The following is a 13,945-nucleotide window of genomic DNA, read 5'->3' as shown; positions in this document are numbered from 1 at the left end:
ATAGGAGCACACAAAGGTATTGCAGTAGCTGTCTTGCAAATACAAAACAATCCAATCCAAAGCATCCAACACTGCTATCCTCGTCACACTCATACTATCGCGACGATGTAAAATCCACATCCAGGCTCCATCATTCTACAACTTCGCCTCCCTTTTCAGGATCGGATCAACCCACTTCTTCCACCCCTGCTGTACCCCAGCATTCTGCCACGCCTTCTGATTGATAGGCAACTGCTCTACCCAACGCATGATGTTCTCGTATACATTGCCGTCGTACATACCCAGCGCGCTACAGAGACTGGCATCGGAGAAGTCCCACGCGTCCGTCAGGGCAACGGCCTCGGGCAGTAGCTGATCGAGCAAGCCGTTGACAAGATGCCGGATAGTGTCGAGCTGTCCCGAAGTGAAGTATGGAGAACGCTCGTCTGCTGTTTCGATGAATGAGACTGCGTCGACGGTACGCGGGTTTATGATAGTGGACAGGGCGTAAAGGGCGCGCATACGGTTCAAGACAATGCGTAGGTAGTTGCACGTAGAATCAGACAGGCTCGAGATGAAGTCGGTGAATGACTTCAGGATGAAGTACTCGATATGGGCCCGCGAGGCGGAGATAAGCAGCATCATGTGCTCGTTCCACGCATCTGCTGGCAACTTGCTTGATGCGCGAATGGCCGAATGCGCCTTCACGACCATGCGGTGTGCGCGGTCGCGATAGATGCCGAGTTGTACTTTAGGGTCGAGAAACTGCGTCGCGGATGCGCAGCATGGAAGGTTGGGGTCTTCAACATCGGTCAGGTATTGCACATGGGGCTCAATCGGCTCGCCATCTTGTAGGCGGTCAAGTTGCTTGAGGAGATGTCGTCCAAGTTGTTGCCACAGAACGTAGTTCTCGCCCTCGAAGGTTGCTCCACCGACCAAGGCACCGACGATGTCTGGCAGGCCTGAGATAGACATATAACCATGACCGCCACATAGTTTGCGCGCGTCTTCGGCACCATCAGCAGCCTCAGAAGTGACATACGCCTTCATCCCAGCAGTCAATGCGTGAACAGCCGGCAGAAGCGAGTGATCATTCTTGCTCTGCATTTCCCGCAGTTTGTTATACTGTTCGTCGCATGCCCGAGAGCCGAAGAACATGGCATACGTCTTGGCGATCAAGCTCAAAAGACGGAAGTGCTGATGCTTGTAGTGCAAGATGCTTCCTTCGGTCGCGAATGCATCAGCAGGCCCGAGGCCTTGTTGTCGTACAACGGAGTATCGTGTCGCAATCGTCAAAGCTTGGGCTAGCTGAACCGTAAAGACGCTGGGCATCCTGCCACGGACGAGCAGCATGACGGAGTACGAGAGCTTAGCGCGGAGGGGATCCTTGGTGAATATGCCATCGGATGTGAGCTGGCTGTGAGCCATGAGCATCTGCGATCGAGAGATGCGAACGTTGTCGAAGGAGGCGAAGCCATTGTCAGCTTCGTTATAGCTAAGTCTTGGTGAGATGCTGAACTCCTGACGTCTTCTGCGATCTCGTTACTTACCCAAGCTTCAAGCCAACATCGCCCATTTTCACACCTGGCATTGGGGTGCCGTCCTCGACTGATCGAAGTTGTACAAGAAATATATGTGGGCCATGGTCCTGGTCGCCAACGATGAGTCTCGCCATGACTGTGCCGTGTGTGGTCGAGAAGCCTAGCCCCGCAGGCCAAAACTTTGTCGATGAGATTGTTGGCGAGTGAACGACGAACTCATCGCGATTGGGGTCGAAGGTGGCGGTCGTTTCGATACCTCGTACGAATGAACCATGACCAAGCTCGGTTTGTGCGTATGTACCAAGTATTTTACCGGATCGAGCAAGCGGAAGCCACTTTGCCTTTTGTTCCTCAGTACCGTTGTGCTCCATCCCGGGCTCGAAGAGGATGGCTTTGTGGCCGAAGGGGCTATGAGAAGTTAGCTCATCAGTCGTGGAGAGTTCTCCTGACTATCTCAACATACCTGGCGTTCATGAGGTTGTATCGCGGCGTAATCCACACAAAGTGCTCATGGTCATGCTCGAGCATATCATGGAGGCAAGCTTTTCCCATCTCAAGACCTTGCTCGAATAGATCCTCGCGTGAGGTCTGCGCGTAGCATCGAGGGAGCTTTGCATTGTCGTCGGTACCAATTGCTTTCTCCACTCGCTTGAAGGCGGCCCTTCGCTCCTTGACAACTGTCTCACTGCAGATGAGTTAGAGAGGATGTTACATAGGCTCACAAATTGTTCCTACCTTCCCCAGAGTATGCATGTAAGCTGGAACGTGTCGAAAGAGGCGGAGTCTCTTGCTTTCTGCAACAGCGCGCTCTGGGCATTTGCTACCATATTGACCATTGTTGCTCTAAAGGTATAGACAACAAAACGTGAAAGTGAGAGGCGAAGATGCGGGGGCGAAGACTAGGGTTGATGGTGGCCGATGAATATGACCATTTAAGACGTGTTGAGCAAGCCGAGATGTAGCAGTCTATTGCCGGGTGAACTGGGCTTCCCCCATTGATGATGGTGTGCCTCCCATAGTCTCTCTGGGCAGACACGTAACCCGCGCTTGCCATCCTCCAAGCCATATGTCGCCGTCTTTTTACCCAGTATGAACCATATCTGCATTCATGCGGCGTAGAAGTCCAGATCAAAAATTGCGATTGGCCAGATCGTCCAGATGTCCTCACGGAGATGTGCATACATGGTCCTTCCGTTCGCCAGATGCGAGATATGTCACTCCATCTAGAGTCTAGCTGATACGGCTCCTTCACTATATTGGGCGATCCCTTGATCTCGTGTTTCATAGCTTTTGCTCGTACAGTTGGGACTGAACACATTCCAGCAGTTCGAGCCCATGGCCCGGGCTATAGTGTTCATTTCAGATCGAATTGAGTGTGTGTGATGCGACTTCATACCGCACGCTTCCTCAGAGGTCGCATTTCGGCCAGTCAACGAGATCGAAATCTGGAACCGAAAGACGCGGGCCGTGTTTGTAAGGGCGGCCCTTGATGGCGCCGCCACGCGGGGAAAGTCCTCATCTTCCGATGGCATATCGAATCGGACCTGTGCGATGTTGGCCGTGTCATGATCCTCCCTCGGAAGGGACGTGAACTGCGATGCTATTCGATGAGCCTTCTTCGATCAGATAATAAGGACATGGAGCGCGTGAGAACGAGTAGCAGATGATCCGGCTCCTCCACCCCAGAAGTGCTTGGCTTCGACCTATCTGTGGGACGCATTGACGTAGATGTACGGATCTGAATCCTATCCTTGGTTGGAATGAGGCGGCCCAATGCCTACAGCTGAGGTAGCAGCAATTTTATAGGGGTACACTCCAGTGCGCTACTAGCACCGCACCTGCCATTGCGAAAGGTGAATGATATTTTGGTGATCTACATTGAGATTTCGAAAGATGTTGTCGCGGCTCCCTTGTTGCTCAGCTTTTTCGAATACAGATGTGCGGAGACTGACGGATGTTTAGATGCTGAGATCGTGGTGTTCTGCGGTGAGATGACGGCGGGCGGAAGTGGGCCAAGCCATTTCGGGTTAGTGCGCCATGCAACTTGCCGAGGCGACACGTGCAGAACCTGTGAAGCAACTGCCGCGCATTCCCATGCGTGCATGCCAACTCTGGGCATCCCTTGCTCTGCAACAACGATATCATCGCGCTGCTTTCCGGTTTTGTCTGCAGTATGCCTGACCCCTGGGATGAAAATTCGCGCTGGCCCTCCCGAAAATTGTCGGCGATACAAGCGAGCCTCTTCGAACTTATCGTATGCGGCCTGCATGTCATCACCTCCGCATCACCGACTGAAACTGGTCTGGTTCACGAGTACTACGCCAAGCATGTCTGTAAGCAATGACTACTAATAAGAAGCATTCTCAAGACTTTAGCATTCTTACTCATCAATCGCATGCGGGTCGCACCGTTTCCATCTTTTCTCCGGCATTTCCCCTGCCCATGCTCGGATCTCGGACTTAATGATTATTGGTTCTAGACGCGTGGTACCATCCCAGGATGTGTGGCAGCTCTTCAACGTTCATCATGATGACGCAGTGGTGTATCTCTTCCTAACGTTTTTGCGGAGCTTGCGGCATTTTGATTCGTGGATCCAGGTAGACCACGTGCTGGCACGATGATGTACAGGGGTTGCCTGCAGTACACGTTATGGCAGATCAGTATAGCCCATGATTAAGTATCAGTCACCTTGAGGTCATGACATAACGCACATGGGCTGGCGCGTCCACTCCACAATGCGACAGTCGCGCGCATTTGTAGGCGGATGCATCCCGAGCCTCATGCTAGATCAAACTTCCCCAACTCCACACTCCGACCATGGCGCCTGCTGAACCCAACGCAAAGCCTTTCGAGCTCTTGACAGCCGAAGAGCCGAATTTCCCAGAAGAGCGAGAAGGGTGGAAAGGATACATCGAGTGGGAGCGATACCCAGAAAAGAAGAAGCAGGCGGCGAAAATCCTGGCGAAATATGACTTCCCCGTACCTCCCGAATTCCAGCTGAAACCGCTCCCCGATACCAACCCGGTGCTTGAGGGTGTGCGATGGAAACACTACCACTACGCGATGGGCAAGACGCTGAAGGATATGCCGGCCGACTCTTGGGAACACGTCAAGAAAGAGAAGAGCGAGGACATGGTCCATGTACTGCAATTTCCTTACAACGGAGAGCCGGAGCGCAAGCGCCTTGTCGAAACCGAGATAACTAACAACAAAGACCACTTTGTGAGAAACCACGGTGGCATACCTGAGATCGACCCGGAGAAATACTTCTTCGAAGTCGAAGGTCTCGTCGACAAGCCAAAGAAGATCACGTTGAAGGAACTACAAGACGAGAGCATCTTCCCACGCATGGAGACCTGCGTTACTCTTCAGTGTAGTGGTACGCGCCGTATCGAGCAGATCCACGATTACCCTGGAGACGGAGATGAACTCATCAATGCGCCGTGGGGAGAAGGCGCCATCGGTACGGCCCGTTACGTGGGCGTCAGTCTCAAGAAGGTGCTCAAGTACTGCGGACTGAAGCCGGAAGGAAAGCACGTCGAGTTCTTTGGCGCCGACACCTACTTCAAAAAGGGTCACGTATACAACTACGCTGTATCAGTACCGACTCGCAAGGTGAAGATCAACGAGGTCATGCTGGCGTGGGAGATGAACGGAGAGCCACTACCAGCCATCCATGGCTTCCCGCTCCGTACTGTCGTGATGGGCTACATCGGCGCCAGAAGCTGCAAATGGCTCACTCGCATCAACGTCATCGACCAGCCGTCTCTGGCTCCCGTTCAAATGAAGGAGTATCTCTACTATACTCCGCAGAACGGCAAGCAAAACGTCACATACAGCAACGGTTTCAGTATCCAGACGATGCCTGTTGCTAGTGCTATCATGACGCCTGTCGACAAAGACGTCATTGTACACGACGGGAAGATCCGCATGACTGGCTGGGCATATAGTGGAAGTGGCTGGCCGGAACGAGTCGAAGTCAGCAACGATGGTGGCGGTGTTTGGTATGAAGTGCCATACGAGAACTTGAGTAAGAAGTACTACCATGCCTGGCGCACGTGGTGGGTCGACATTCCAGTCGATGCTGAGGGATGGCTGTAAGTCTATTGTCGTCGGTAGTTCTCCGACAGATGCTAACGTTGCTCAGTGAATTCTGCGTGCGTTGCTGGGATGACGCTTTGAATGTAAGCAAACTTTGACTCCCGTTGCGACGGTCCCGCACATCTTACATCGTGGTTGTCTCGATGTGGCGTGGCAAAGTCTCGCTGTAACTAACAGACGGCATGTGCTGACTTTGTTCGCAGACGCAACCCACCTTCGTGCGAAGTGCATGGAACTGGGATCTCCACGTGACATCATCATGCCAGTAAGTATTTCTCGTCTGGGTGATATTGCATGCTAGACAGCAGAAGGCTAACGTTACTGTAGCCGCGTCAAGCTTTACAGCGTCAATCGCACCAAACCCGCCACGATGAAGCGTCTCAAGCAACTCGAAGACCACGGTGCTTCGATTCATCCCATCACCAGGCCTTTGCCATTTGATCTCGAGACCGAGGAGGAATATCTTGAGGAGATGAAGAAGCGTGGAGGTCGCGATCCGGAGGAGTAGGTCGCTGGAAGAGAGTTGCTTGGCCGAAGTGGCTACGCGAGTCGGGTTCGAGCAAGCCCCGGGATGAAGGATGAGACTTTACTGGATAGTAAAGGCGTTTTAATAGCCGGCGTATATGATAATGCAATGAGTTGTACCTCTTCCCCGAAGAGCAGCCGTGATTAGTGAGGTACCCGGCGGGTAGAGGTGAACGCAGGCGGCAGCATTTCGCCACGTCGTATCGCCAGTCTACTTGAGCTTTCCCGGTCTCGGAGTGCGTGCAGCAAAATGTGTATGAGGCACAGTAGTTCCGGAGATCAAGTCTAGTCGGTGGTGAAATGCGGCGCAGTTGAGACATTGCCCCACCGCGGGCGGCACGTGGCCGGAACACCATCACGAAGCCTCTCTCATTGTGTCACAGTCACCGACGATGCACATTTTTGCGGTCGATGTTATCTTGATTTGCCATCGGAGGCCTGTTCAGCCGAATCAACAAAGACTTGAAGCTTCCAAGACGGTAACGATAAACCTCGCCCAGTCTGCCTCGCCGCGCACGTGCAGCGCAGGGCATTCGGCCCCTGCATTGCATCGCAGGATGTCTGCATGAACTATCGGATCGCGCGAAGAAGAGGCAGGAGCGGGCAGATGGATCAGTTCTCAGTGGACTATGTGGAGTACATACGAGGATAGTCTCTGCGCACGTCAGCCGGGCGACATCCGCAAGCGCCTGGGGGCCAGGCATCTTGCTTCTCACATCGTCGTTATTGGATATGTTTGGGGGGTATATGGGCTTTTGACTCTTCCGCCGGTAGTAGGCTAGGTCGAGGGTGTGCGATGGAGCAAGTCGAGCTTGGTATCCTGGGTCGCTATAAGTATGCGAAAGCGTTGCGATAAGTCCTAAATTATCTTCATTGATCTCACCTTCCAGGCATTACTACCCCTCTTTCTGTCTTTCAAGATGCGGTTTTTCATCCGTGCTCTTTCTCTTGCTGTAGCTGCGACATCGTTTCTCGCTCATGCGACTCCTCTCCCAACTCGCTCAACCGAAGATTCGATTGCGGGCCGATACATCGTACAGCTCAAGCCGGACGTGGACGTCGCAACATTTACCGCTCATCGAGAGAAGGTCCGCAGTATAGTTGCTCGCCATCTCGGACGACGAGATGACGTCGACCTGAACGCAGGGATCGATCAGGAGTACAACTTCGGAAACTTCAAGGGCTATGCCGGGGCCTTCGATCCAGCCGTTGTTGCCGAATTGGAGGCGATGGATGACGTATTCCTCGTCGAGAAAGACTTCTTAATGTATCCTACGGCTCTCGTAACTCGTACGTATAACCACTCAAAGCTGTCATCGACGTTGGGTGTTCCGTTTTACATGTTTTCAACATGATGTCTTCTGCAGACCTGTTCGTTTTTCTCTAATATGAGTTGCGTGTCGCTAACTCTGAGTAGAGACCAACGCACCATGGGGCCTTGCAAGCGTATCCTCCAGGACCAGAGGGGCTACCAGTTATATATACGATGACACAGCTGGCAAGAATACCTACTCATATGTACTAGACAGTGGAATCCGAACGACCCATGACGAGTTCGAAGGCCGTGCTTCCTGGGGCTACAACGCAGCCAACACCAATAATGCCGATGTCACCGGCCATGGCACCCATGTAGCTGGTGTAATTGGTTCAAAAACCTACGGCGTCGCCAAAAAGACAAACCTCATTGCGGTCAAAGTAATAGGCGATGACAACGTCGCAGCTGGCTCCAGTGTGCTGGCCGGCTTGAACTGGGCAACAAACGATATCGTCACCAAGAGCCGTCTGGGTTCAGCCGTGGTGAACTTATCGCTCGGTGGGCCGGCTTCCTCATCCATGGATAACGCTGTGAACGCATTGGCGAACCGAGGTATACTGCCTGTCGTTGCTGCAGGAAACGAAAACCAGCCCGCCGCAAATGTCTCGCCAGCTCGTGCTGCCAATGCTCTATGCGTAGGAAGCGTTCAATCGAATGATGCTCGTTCTTCGACGTCGAATTACGGATCGGCCGTAGACATCTGGGCTCCAGGTGGTGATATCATATCTACCTGGCACACCTCAGATACAGCCACAATGACAGCGAGTGGTACCTCGGCGTCTGCACCATTTGTGGCTGGCATAGTGTCTTATCTGCGCGGTCTCGAAGGGCAATCGATCGGCCCGGCCGCGAGGGCAAGAGTTTTGTCGTTGGCTACTGTAAGTGGCTCTGCACCGACTGCACGTGAGACGTACACTAACTTCGCAAACCTAAATTTAGCCAAATCGCCTTACAGATGTAGCAGGCGCACCAAACCTATTGGCTTACAATGGAAGAGCTTGAAGGCGATGGTCACAATCGGCTCGAATTTCGCCCTTACATAGCAATACAGCCTCTATTTAGCTGGATCCATCTTTGACGTTACATCGGCGATGAATAGTTGCGTTGAATGGTGCCTAAGACGTGATACGACGGTCGGCGCGATGTGTAACATGGTCCACAGGTATTGCGACACGCGTTCCTACCTAGGTAACGGAACTCTGGAGGAGGTTGAGGTGTCTCAAAGATGGGGAGTGGGTTGCCAAGATCCATGGAAGCAAAACAAGGATCTGCTCGGAGTGGTTGAAGTCGTAGTTACGTCCGGCGACGAAAAGTGTCGCTTGCTATCACTACTCTCATAGAAGGAGAACATGCCATCCGGAATAGGCTAAGACCGACTTAGTCATTCGATGAGTGGGGCCCATCAGGGGTCCGCGATCTCGATGACGTAGAACACCCTCGTGTTCACCCCAACCTCACCACAGATTCCACTAGCATGCTATCTACACCTCTCCAAACTGCCGTTAATCCGCTCCGGAGTCTGAATTATGACTCTGGATATGGTGAGGCGCTGGCAGCTTTGCGTGTAGCATGAACTTCACTTGATCATCATTAACAATTCCTGCAATGGCGTCTTCCAACGCAGTCGCTTCGTTTACAGCAGGGACCTTGATTTCTACGAAGCTTAGGTACCTACTCCAGTTGTAACGCGGTCTTAGCAGTCGAACGGAAATCCTCGTTGCGATGGAAGCAGCACGAAAGCCTTGAAACGCGTGGGCGGGTAGGAGATAACCGCCTGAAGATGACAGCGATATACAGGAACCTACGAATATGACTTCACTTGCTGGAAGCGGCAGTCGCGTCTCCTGCTTAGCACCCTTGCTCATATTGAGCCTTTCGACGACCACTACCCGAGAGCTTCGAAGCAACTGCGACCCTACCGCCTATTCGGGACCTGCGGCACGCGATGTGTACACATTCGAGACCACATTCACGGCGATCGGCCAGCCATCAACCCTATCGTTACCTCTAGCCTACGGCCTATCGCGATGGTCATCGTGTTGCTTCCGAGTTGCGGATTAAGAGGGCTGGTCAAATCTTTGCTCTCACCTCAGGTCACGACAAGCGATCACGCCGAAACTTCGGCTCCACGATACGTCTGCGCGCGCAAGAAACATCAAAGTGGAAGAAAGGGACGAACATGCGTTTACCGAGTCAGCGGCGAGCGTACAGGCAACAGCGGACGCAAAGTCAGGCTATACACGAATGTGGAAGGTGTCGATCTCGACGACGACGAGCGACAGAGTTTTGCTGGCATTCAACGCACTATGCGCTACACCAAGGGCCGTAGCCCGAGACAGAAGACGCATCGATCTCCACCAATAGCAGATGCCGCGGGGAAGAGGCGACCGAAGGCTAAGAAGCTGGCTGTCAAGGCTCACGATGAAAGCTCTGGTAGTCGTTCTGAAGGCAATCGAATTGCGCCGTCACGAGCCAGACTCTTAAGCGCAAGCTCGGACGAAGTGTGGAATGTGCCTAGACATCTCAGATTTGGCGACAATGGGAAGCATATATTCTGCAAGTCGCATAATGGCTCACGCAGCAGAACACGCGATGTCAATCCCCGTGATGGCTCACAAGTCCACAGACAACAAGAAGCAGACCGCTTTGGTGAGCCGACTTCGCAAGCCGAAGAGCGCGTGCGAAGACGTCGAGACCATTATTGCTCAGGCGCGCTGCCGATCCCAGAGCATCGATCAAATAGACCACCCCTGGAGTCAGCACCGATACTTTCTTCGAGAAGATTTCGAACAGCCGCAGCGAACAATACCATCAAACTTGTCATCAACCCCGAAAAATATACATCCAAATTGGAAGACCATGTGTCACTCGACGGAGAGCAGAACGCATTCGGGATATCAAAGGCGCCTGGAAGCCCATTCAGGCAACCCGGGCTGACGCCACAGGAGTCTTCCGACTTAGTCTTCGGGGCAAGCTCTCAAGTCGAAACGCGGAGACGGCTGCGAGCGGGTCGGGCAGACGATCATATTGCGCCAGACGTGCATGAGTCCGCATCCCAGCTCGCACGCGATCCTTCACTAGGCAAAATACAGCAAAAGACGGACGCATACAGTCTGGCTCAAAACCCATCTGCATTAGACTTCGGACACTCTGTACTCAAGCATGATGAACATGAGATTCTTACAAGATCGCGAGCACCTGCTCTCATCAGTCCTTCAAGAACAGCGTTGTCAACACGCGGCGCCACGCGGGACATAATGCCACGGTTTCTTCCAGAACAATCCCTACAACAAGTCACTTCAGGTATACCTGGACTAGTTCATGTTCAGGCCGGTGTACCGTCTGATCGGTACCCATCAAGTGTCACCCCAGGAACCCCACCATATACGCCCGGAAAGGCGACATGATTCGGAAATGATACAGCAGCGTGGTATGGCATATGACGGTCAGCCCGGCCGTCAATACAAGTGTCTGAAACAGGAACTCTGAGTGGAAAACAACAATTGGGGTATTATTAAACGCCGTTTACCGAAGGCAAGATATTAGCCAATCCAATTAATCCACGTCCTCGATCAAATCATCAAATCCGCTGTTCATTACGGGTATTGCCTCATTTCCTCCGTCCAACAGATCACTTCCGCTATGTTGGCTGATATCGTCGTCCAAATCCTGATATTCCTACTTAGCATCAGTTTCGGTGTCGACAACGTTCACGTCTCCTGTGCGACCGGGGTTACGATGATCTTCGCCCCCATGACGGCCGGGGAGTCCGCGTCCTCGATGTCGGGATAGATGTTATTTACCAGAAATTGTCCGACCTGCCACGACTACGACTTTGTTAGCTATCAGCACTCTCATTTGACTAGTGACACGCGACGTACCAGAAGTCCGCCCTCCACATAATGTCTCCACCTCTCTGAAGACCCCAGGTATACCAAGATCTCCCATGGCAGTTCCTCGCTATCGAACTCCCAAAACGTCATGTACTGGTACACTGACGCCTTATCCACTTGTTTGTACTTCTCGTCCTGGATGAGCGAAGCGTGCTCGAGCTTGAAGATGCGCGTGCGAAGAAGTCCAGGACTCTCGAGCATGCCGGGCGTAAACTCTTCTCCGAACCACTTTACGAATTCGTCGTGAACCTCCGGGGCGGGTTGCCAAAGGACTACGACCCACATTTGGACATCGCGGGGATCTGACGCAGGGTGTTAGCTTCCATGGTGTATCCTTGTATCATGATCTTGAGGATGACATACCTCCGCGCCACTCCTCTCCAAACCAGTTCTTATGCTCTGTGTAGAACCGTGTGTCTACCTTCGCCTCATTCGGAAGTTTGTCCAGCGCAGGGCATATCCGCGCATCCAGGTCTTGCGCGCTTGGTTGTTTTGGTAGGTCGTAGATGGTCATGAACCTGCCATCAATCCCAGGTACTTCCTGGAATGGGCTGTCTTCCACTTGCTCTGCATGTCTGGCGGTGGACCTGATCTTCACCAGGGCGTCGGGTATATGCGTGGTTTCGTACCAGTGATAGGCATCGTTAGCATCCTCGCCTAACTCCGCCCAGGCACAAGCAATTCTCGACATGATTTCTTTTTGCGAGAGTTGGTAATTCGGTTCCGCGGACGTGGTCAAGAAGGATGAATGCAGAAAGGTAGGTGAGACTTGACAGAGCAAGAGAGCAAGGTAACACAGCGGTCAGCATAAGGAGTACGCGCAAACAGAGCACACCTGGACTGTGCCACGAAAGTTTTGCCCTGCATCCCTGAACCATGTGCTCTTCAGCAAGGGTTACTCCGTCGGGGCAAGTAAAGCTGTAAGAATTTCCCCAATCAGTATGGTGTCGTGGCGGCCCGTATCCGCCTGACTGCGGCCATGAGGGTGTGTCCGCAGTACCGCCGGGGAAGTTCGCATTGCCGAAAGCTAATTTCGCGACTACTGCCAATAGTCACGATCAGTGTAGTTCGCGAGCTGATCTCAATCAATGCGAGGCAGACTACAACTTTAAAATTATGATGCGCTGGTATCAGTCGGAGGCAGAGGTCGGTCGAGTCATGTGAATCACCGATGCGCCGGGAGTCGGACATGGGTAATACGCAGGAAGACCGAACGGGTGATCACACGGCCGGAAGGAGAAGCGCGCAGACAGGAATCAGGTAAGTTAGCCAGCTGATTAGCATGTATTGGCTCGCTAAAAGTAGATAATGCTTTCGATTTGAGCTCTGCAGGATCGCTTAGACAGCATGAACGCCACGTAGTAAACAAGACATGGCAAGACTGCGCCGTAACCCGAAACCTCCTCGTGCGTATATCCCACGTGGCGCCCCAGACTGTGCGACATGACGCAAGAGCTTGTCGTCGCGTACACGATGTAGTTTTCTGACAGCGGAATGATCTCCCCCGCCAAAAAGGCTACTCTTGTCGCGTCTTGCGTGCGTTCCGCCATTACTCCCTTCACAACCAAACACCACCTCCAATGTCAATGTGCATCTTCTTCTCATGCACATCTCTTTTGTCTTTCCTAGGGAACCCACGGGTGTTCCTTTCGCATAGGAGCGCGCGGCATCGGAACGACCGATCTCTTTGGTGAGCTCCTCGATAGTGGCGTTGGAGATCTTGCTTGCGCGAATATTTCTTGTTGCAGTCGTCTTGGGTGCAGACGTAGAGCTTCTTGATCTCGATTCGGAAAGAAGGCATGTACGGGGAGCCTTGTCCGGAAGGAACTTCCTGGTCTCGTGGGAAATCGCGGAGCATGACGTCGTCTTTATCATCCCCATAGGCTTCCAGGCTGAGGAAGTGAGACTCTAGGGGTTCAATGTTCACCGACCCGTCGAACAAAATGTTCGCAGAATCGTGACGCAGTCTCCCCCCGTCGTAATCACTCGTGGTGTTCATGTTTTGAGCATTATATGTGCCTGCTCGCGGGTCAGCATAGATTTTGATATGATGTTTCCATTTCACGAACCGATGGTGGACAAAAGCTCGCCCGGGTCATCATAGAGATGTCCCTGAAGGTGGCTCTGGAGGGAGGGAGGGAAGGCGTGGTATCTGTTGTACCTAGATGGGAGCAGTATGATGATCTAGGCATTGCGTTTGGTCTTGTGCTACCATTACCAACATTCGCCATGGCGAGGAGATCAGATCATGAAACACCGTATCATCCGCTGAAGCTTATGGTAACACAAGACCTGTTGACTTCCACTGCAGGCCCAGATCGAAATGATACAAGACGCTGTCATACGAAATGATTACAAAGGATGAACGGAACACAGAAGTCGAGAAGGAAAAGGAATTGGCGTGTGAAGGAAGAGCAAATGAAACCGAAGACAGATGTTGTGATGAATGCTAGGAAGGCTCTATGGATGAAACACCACAACAACCAACGGAATCATATAAGACCCGATTCGTGAGGAGTGTTTAACCGATAGATACCGTGGGAAAATGACAAAGAGGGCATGAAGGAGAGAGAGAAGCGTTTCCGGGCCCG

General features: G+C 52.6%; 4 protein-coding genes across 4 annotated transcripts; 2 read left to right on the top strand and 2 right to left on the bottom strand.

Annotated features, from left to right (window-relative positions):
• Nucleotides 1-135: 135 nt before the first annotated feature.
• J4E79_011287 (uncharacterized protein) lies at nucleotides 136-2,356 on the bottom strand (the record flags this gene model as incomplete). The annotated part of the gene is made up of 4 exons (XM_049360117.1): nucleotides 136-1,474; nucleotides 1,530-1,928; nucleotides 1,984-2,205; nucleotides 2,256-2,356. 4 exons carry the CDS (start codon nucleotides 2,354-2,356, stop codon nucleotides 136-138), a joined length of 2,061 nt encoding a protein of 686 aa, XP_049205475.1.
• Nucleotides 2,357-4,337: 1,981 nt separating this feature from the next.
• Nucleotides 4,338-6,129, top strand: J4E79_011286 (uncharacterized protein; the record flags this gene model as incomplete). The annotated part of the gene is made up of 4 exons (XM_049360116.1): nucleotides 4,338-5,617; nucleotides 5,668-5,704; nucleotides 5,825-5,886; nucleotides 5,949-6,129. The coding sequence occupies 4 exons, from the start codon at nucleotides 4,338-4,340 to the stop codon at nucleotides 6,127-6,129; spliced, it is 1,560 nt and encodes a 519-aa protein (XP_049205474.1).
• Nucleotides 6,130-7,066: 937 nt separating this feature from the next.
• J4E79_011285 (uncharacterized protein) lies at nucleotides 7,067-8,504 on the top strand (the record flags this gene model as incomplete). The annotated part of the gene is made up of 2 exons (XM_049360115.1): nucleotides 7,067-7,436; nucleotides 7,564-8,504. The coding sequence occupies 2 exons, from the start codon at nucleotides 7,067-7,069 to the stop codon at nucleotides 8,502-8,504; spliced, it is 1,311 nt and encodes a 436-aa protein (XP_049205473.1).
• Nucleotides 8,505-11,171: 2,667 nt separating this feature from the next.
• J4E79_011284 (uncharacterized protein) lies at nucleotides 11,172-12,045 on the bottom strand (the record flags this gene model as incomplete). The annotated part of the gene is made up of 3 exons (XM_049360114.1): nucleotides 11,172-11,288; nucleotides 11,343-11,656; nucleotides 11,718-12,045. The coding sequence occupies 3 exons, from the start codon at nucleotides 12,043-12,045 to the stop codon at nucleotides 11,172-11,174; spliced, it is 759 nt and encodes a 252-aa protein (XP_049205472.1).
• Nucleotides 12,046-13,945: the final 1,900 nt, after the last annotated feature.

The sequence above is a fragment of the Alternaria viburni genome (assembly GCF_023758015.1).
Source record: "Alternaria viburni strain BMP 2772 chromosome Unknown scaffold_39, whole genome shotgun sequence".
NCBI lineage: Eukaryota > Fungi > Ascomycota > Dothideomycetes > Pleosporales > Pleosporaceae > Alternaria > Alternaria viburni.
Note: the sequence above shows the minus strand (reverse complement) of the source record. Positions and strands in the feature narration are given on the sequence as shown.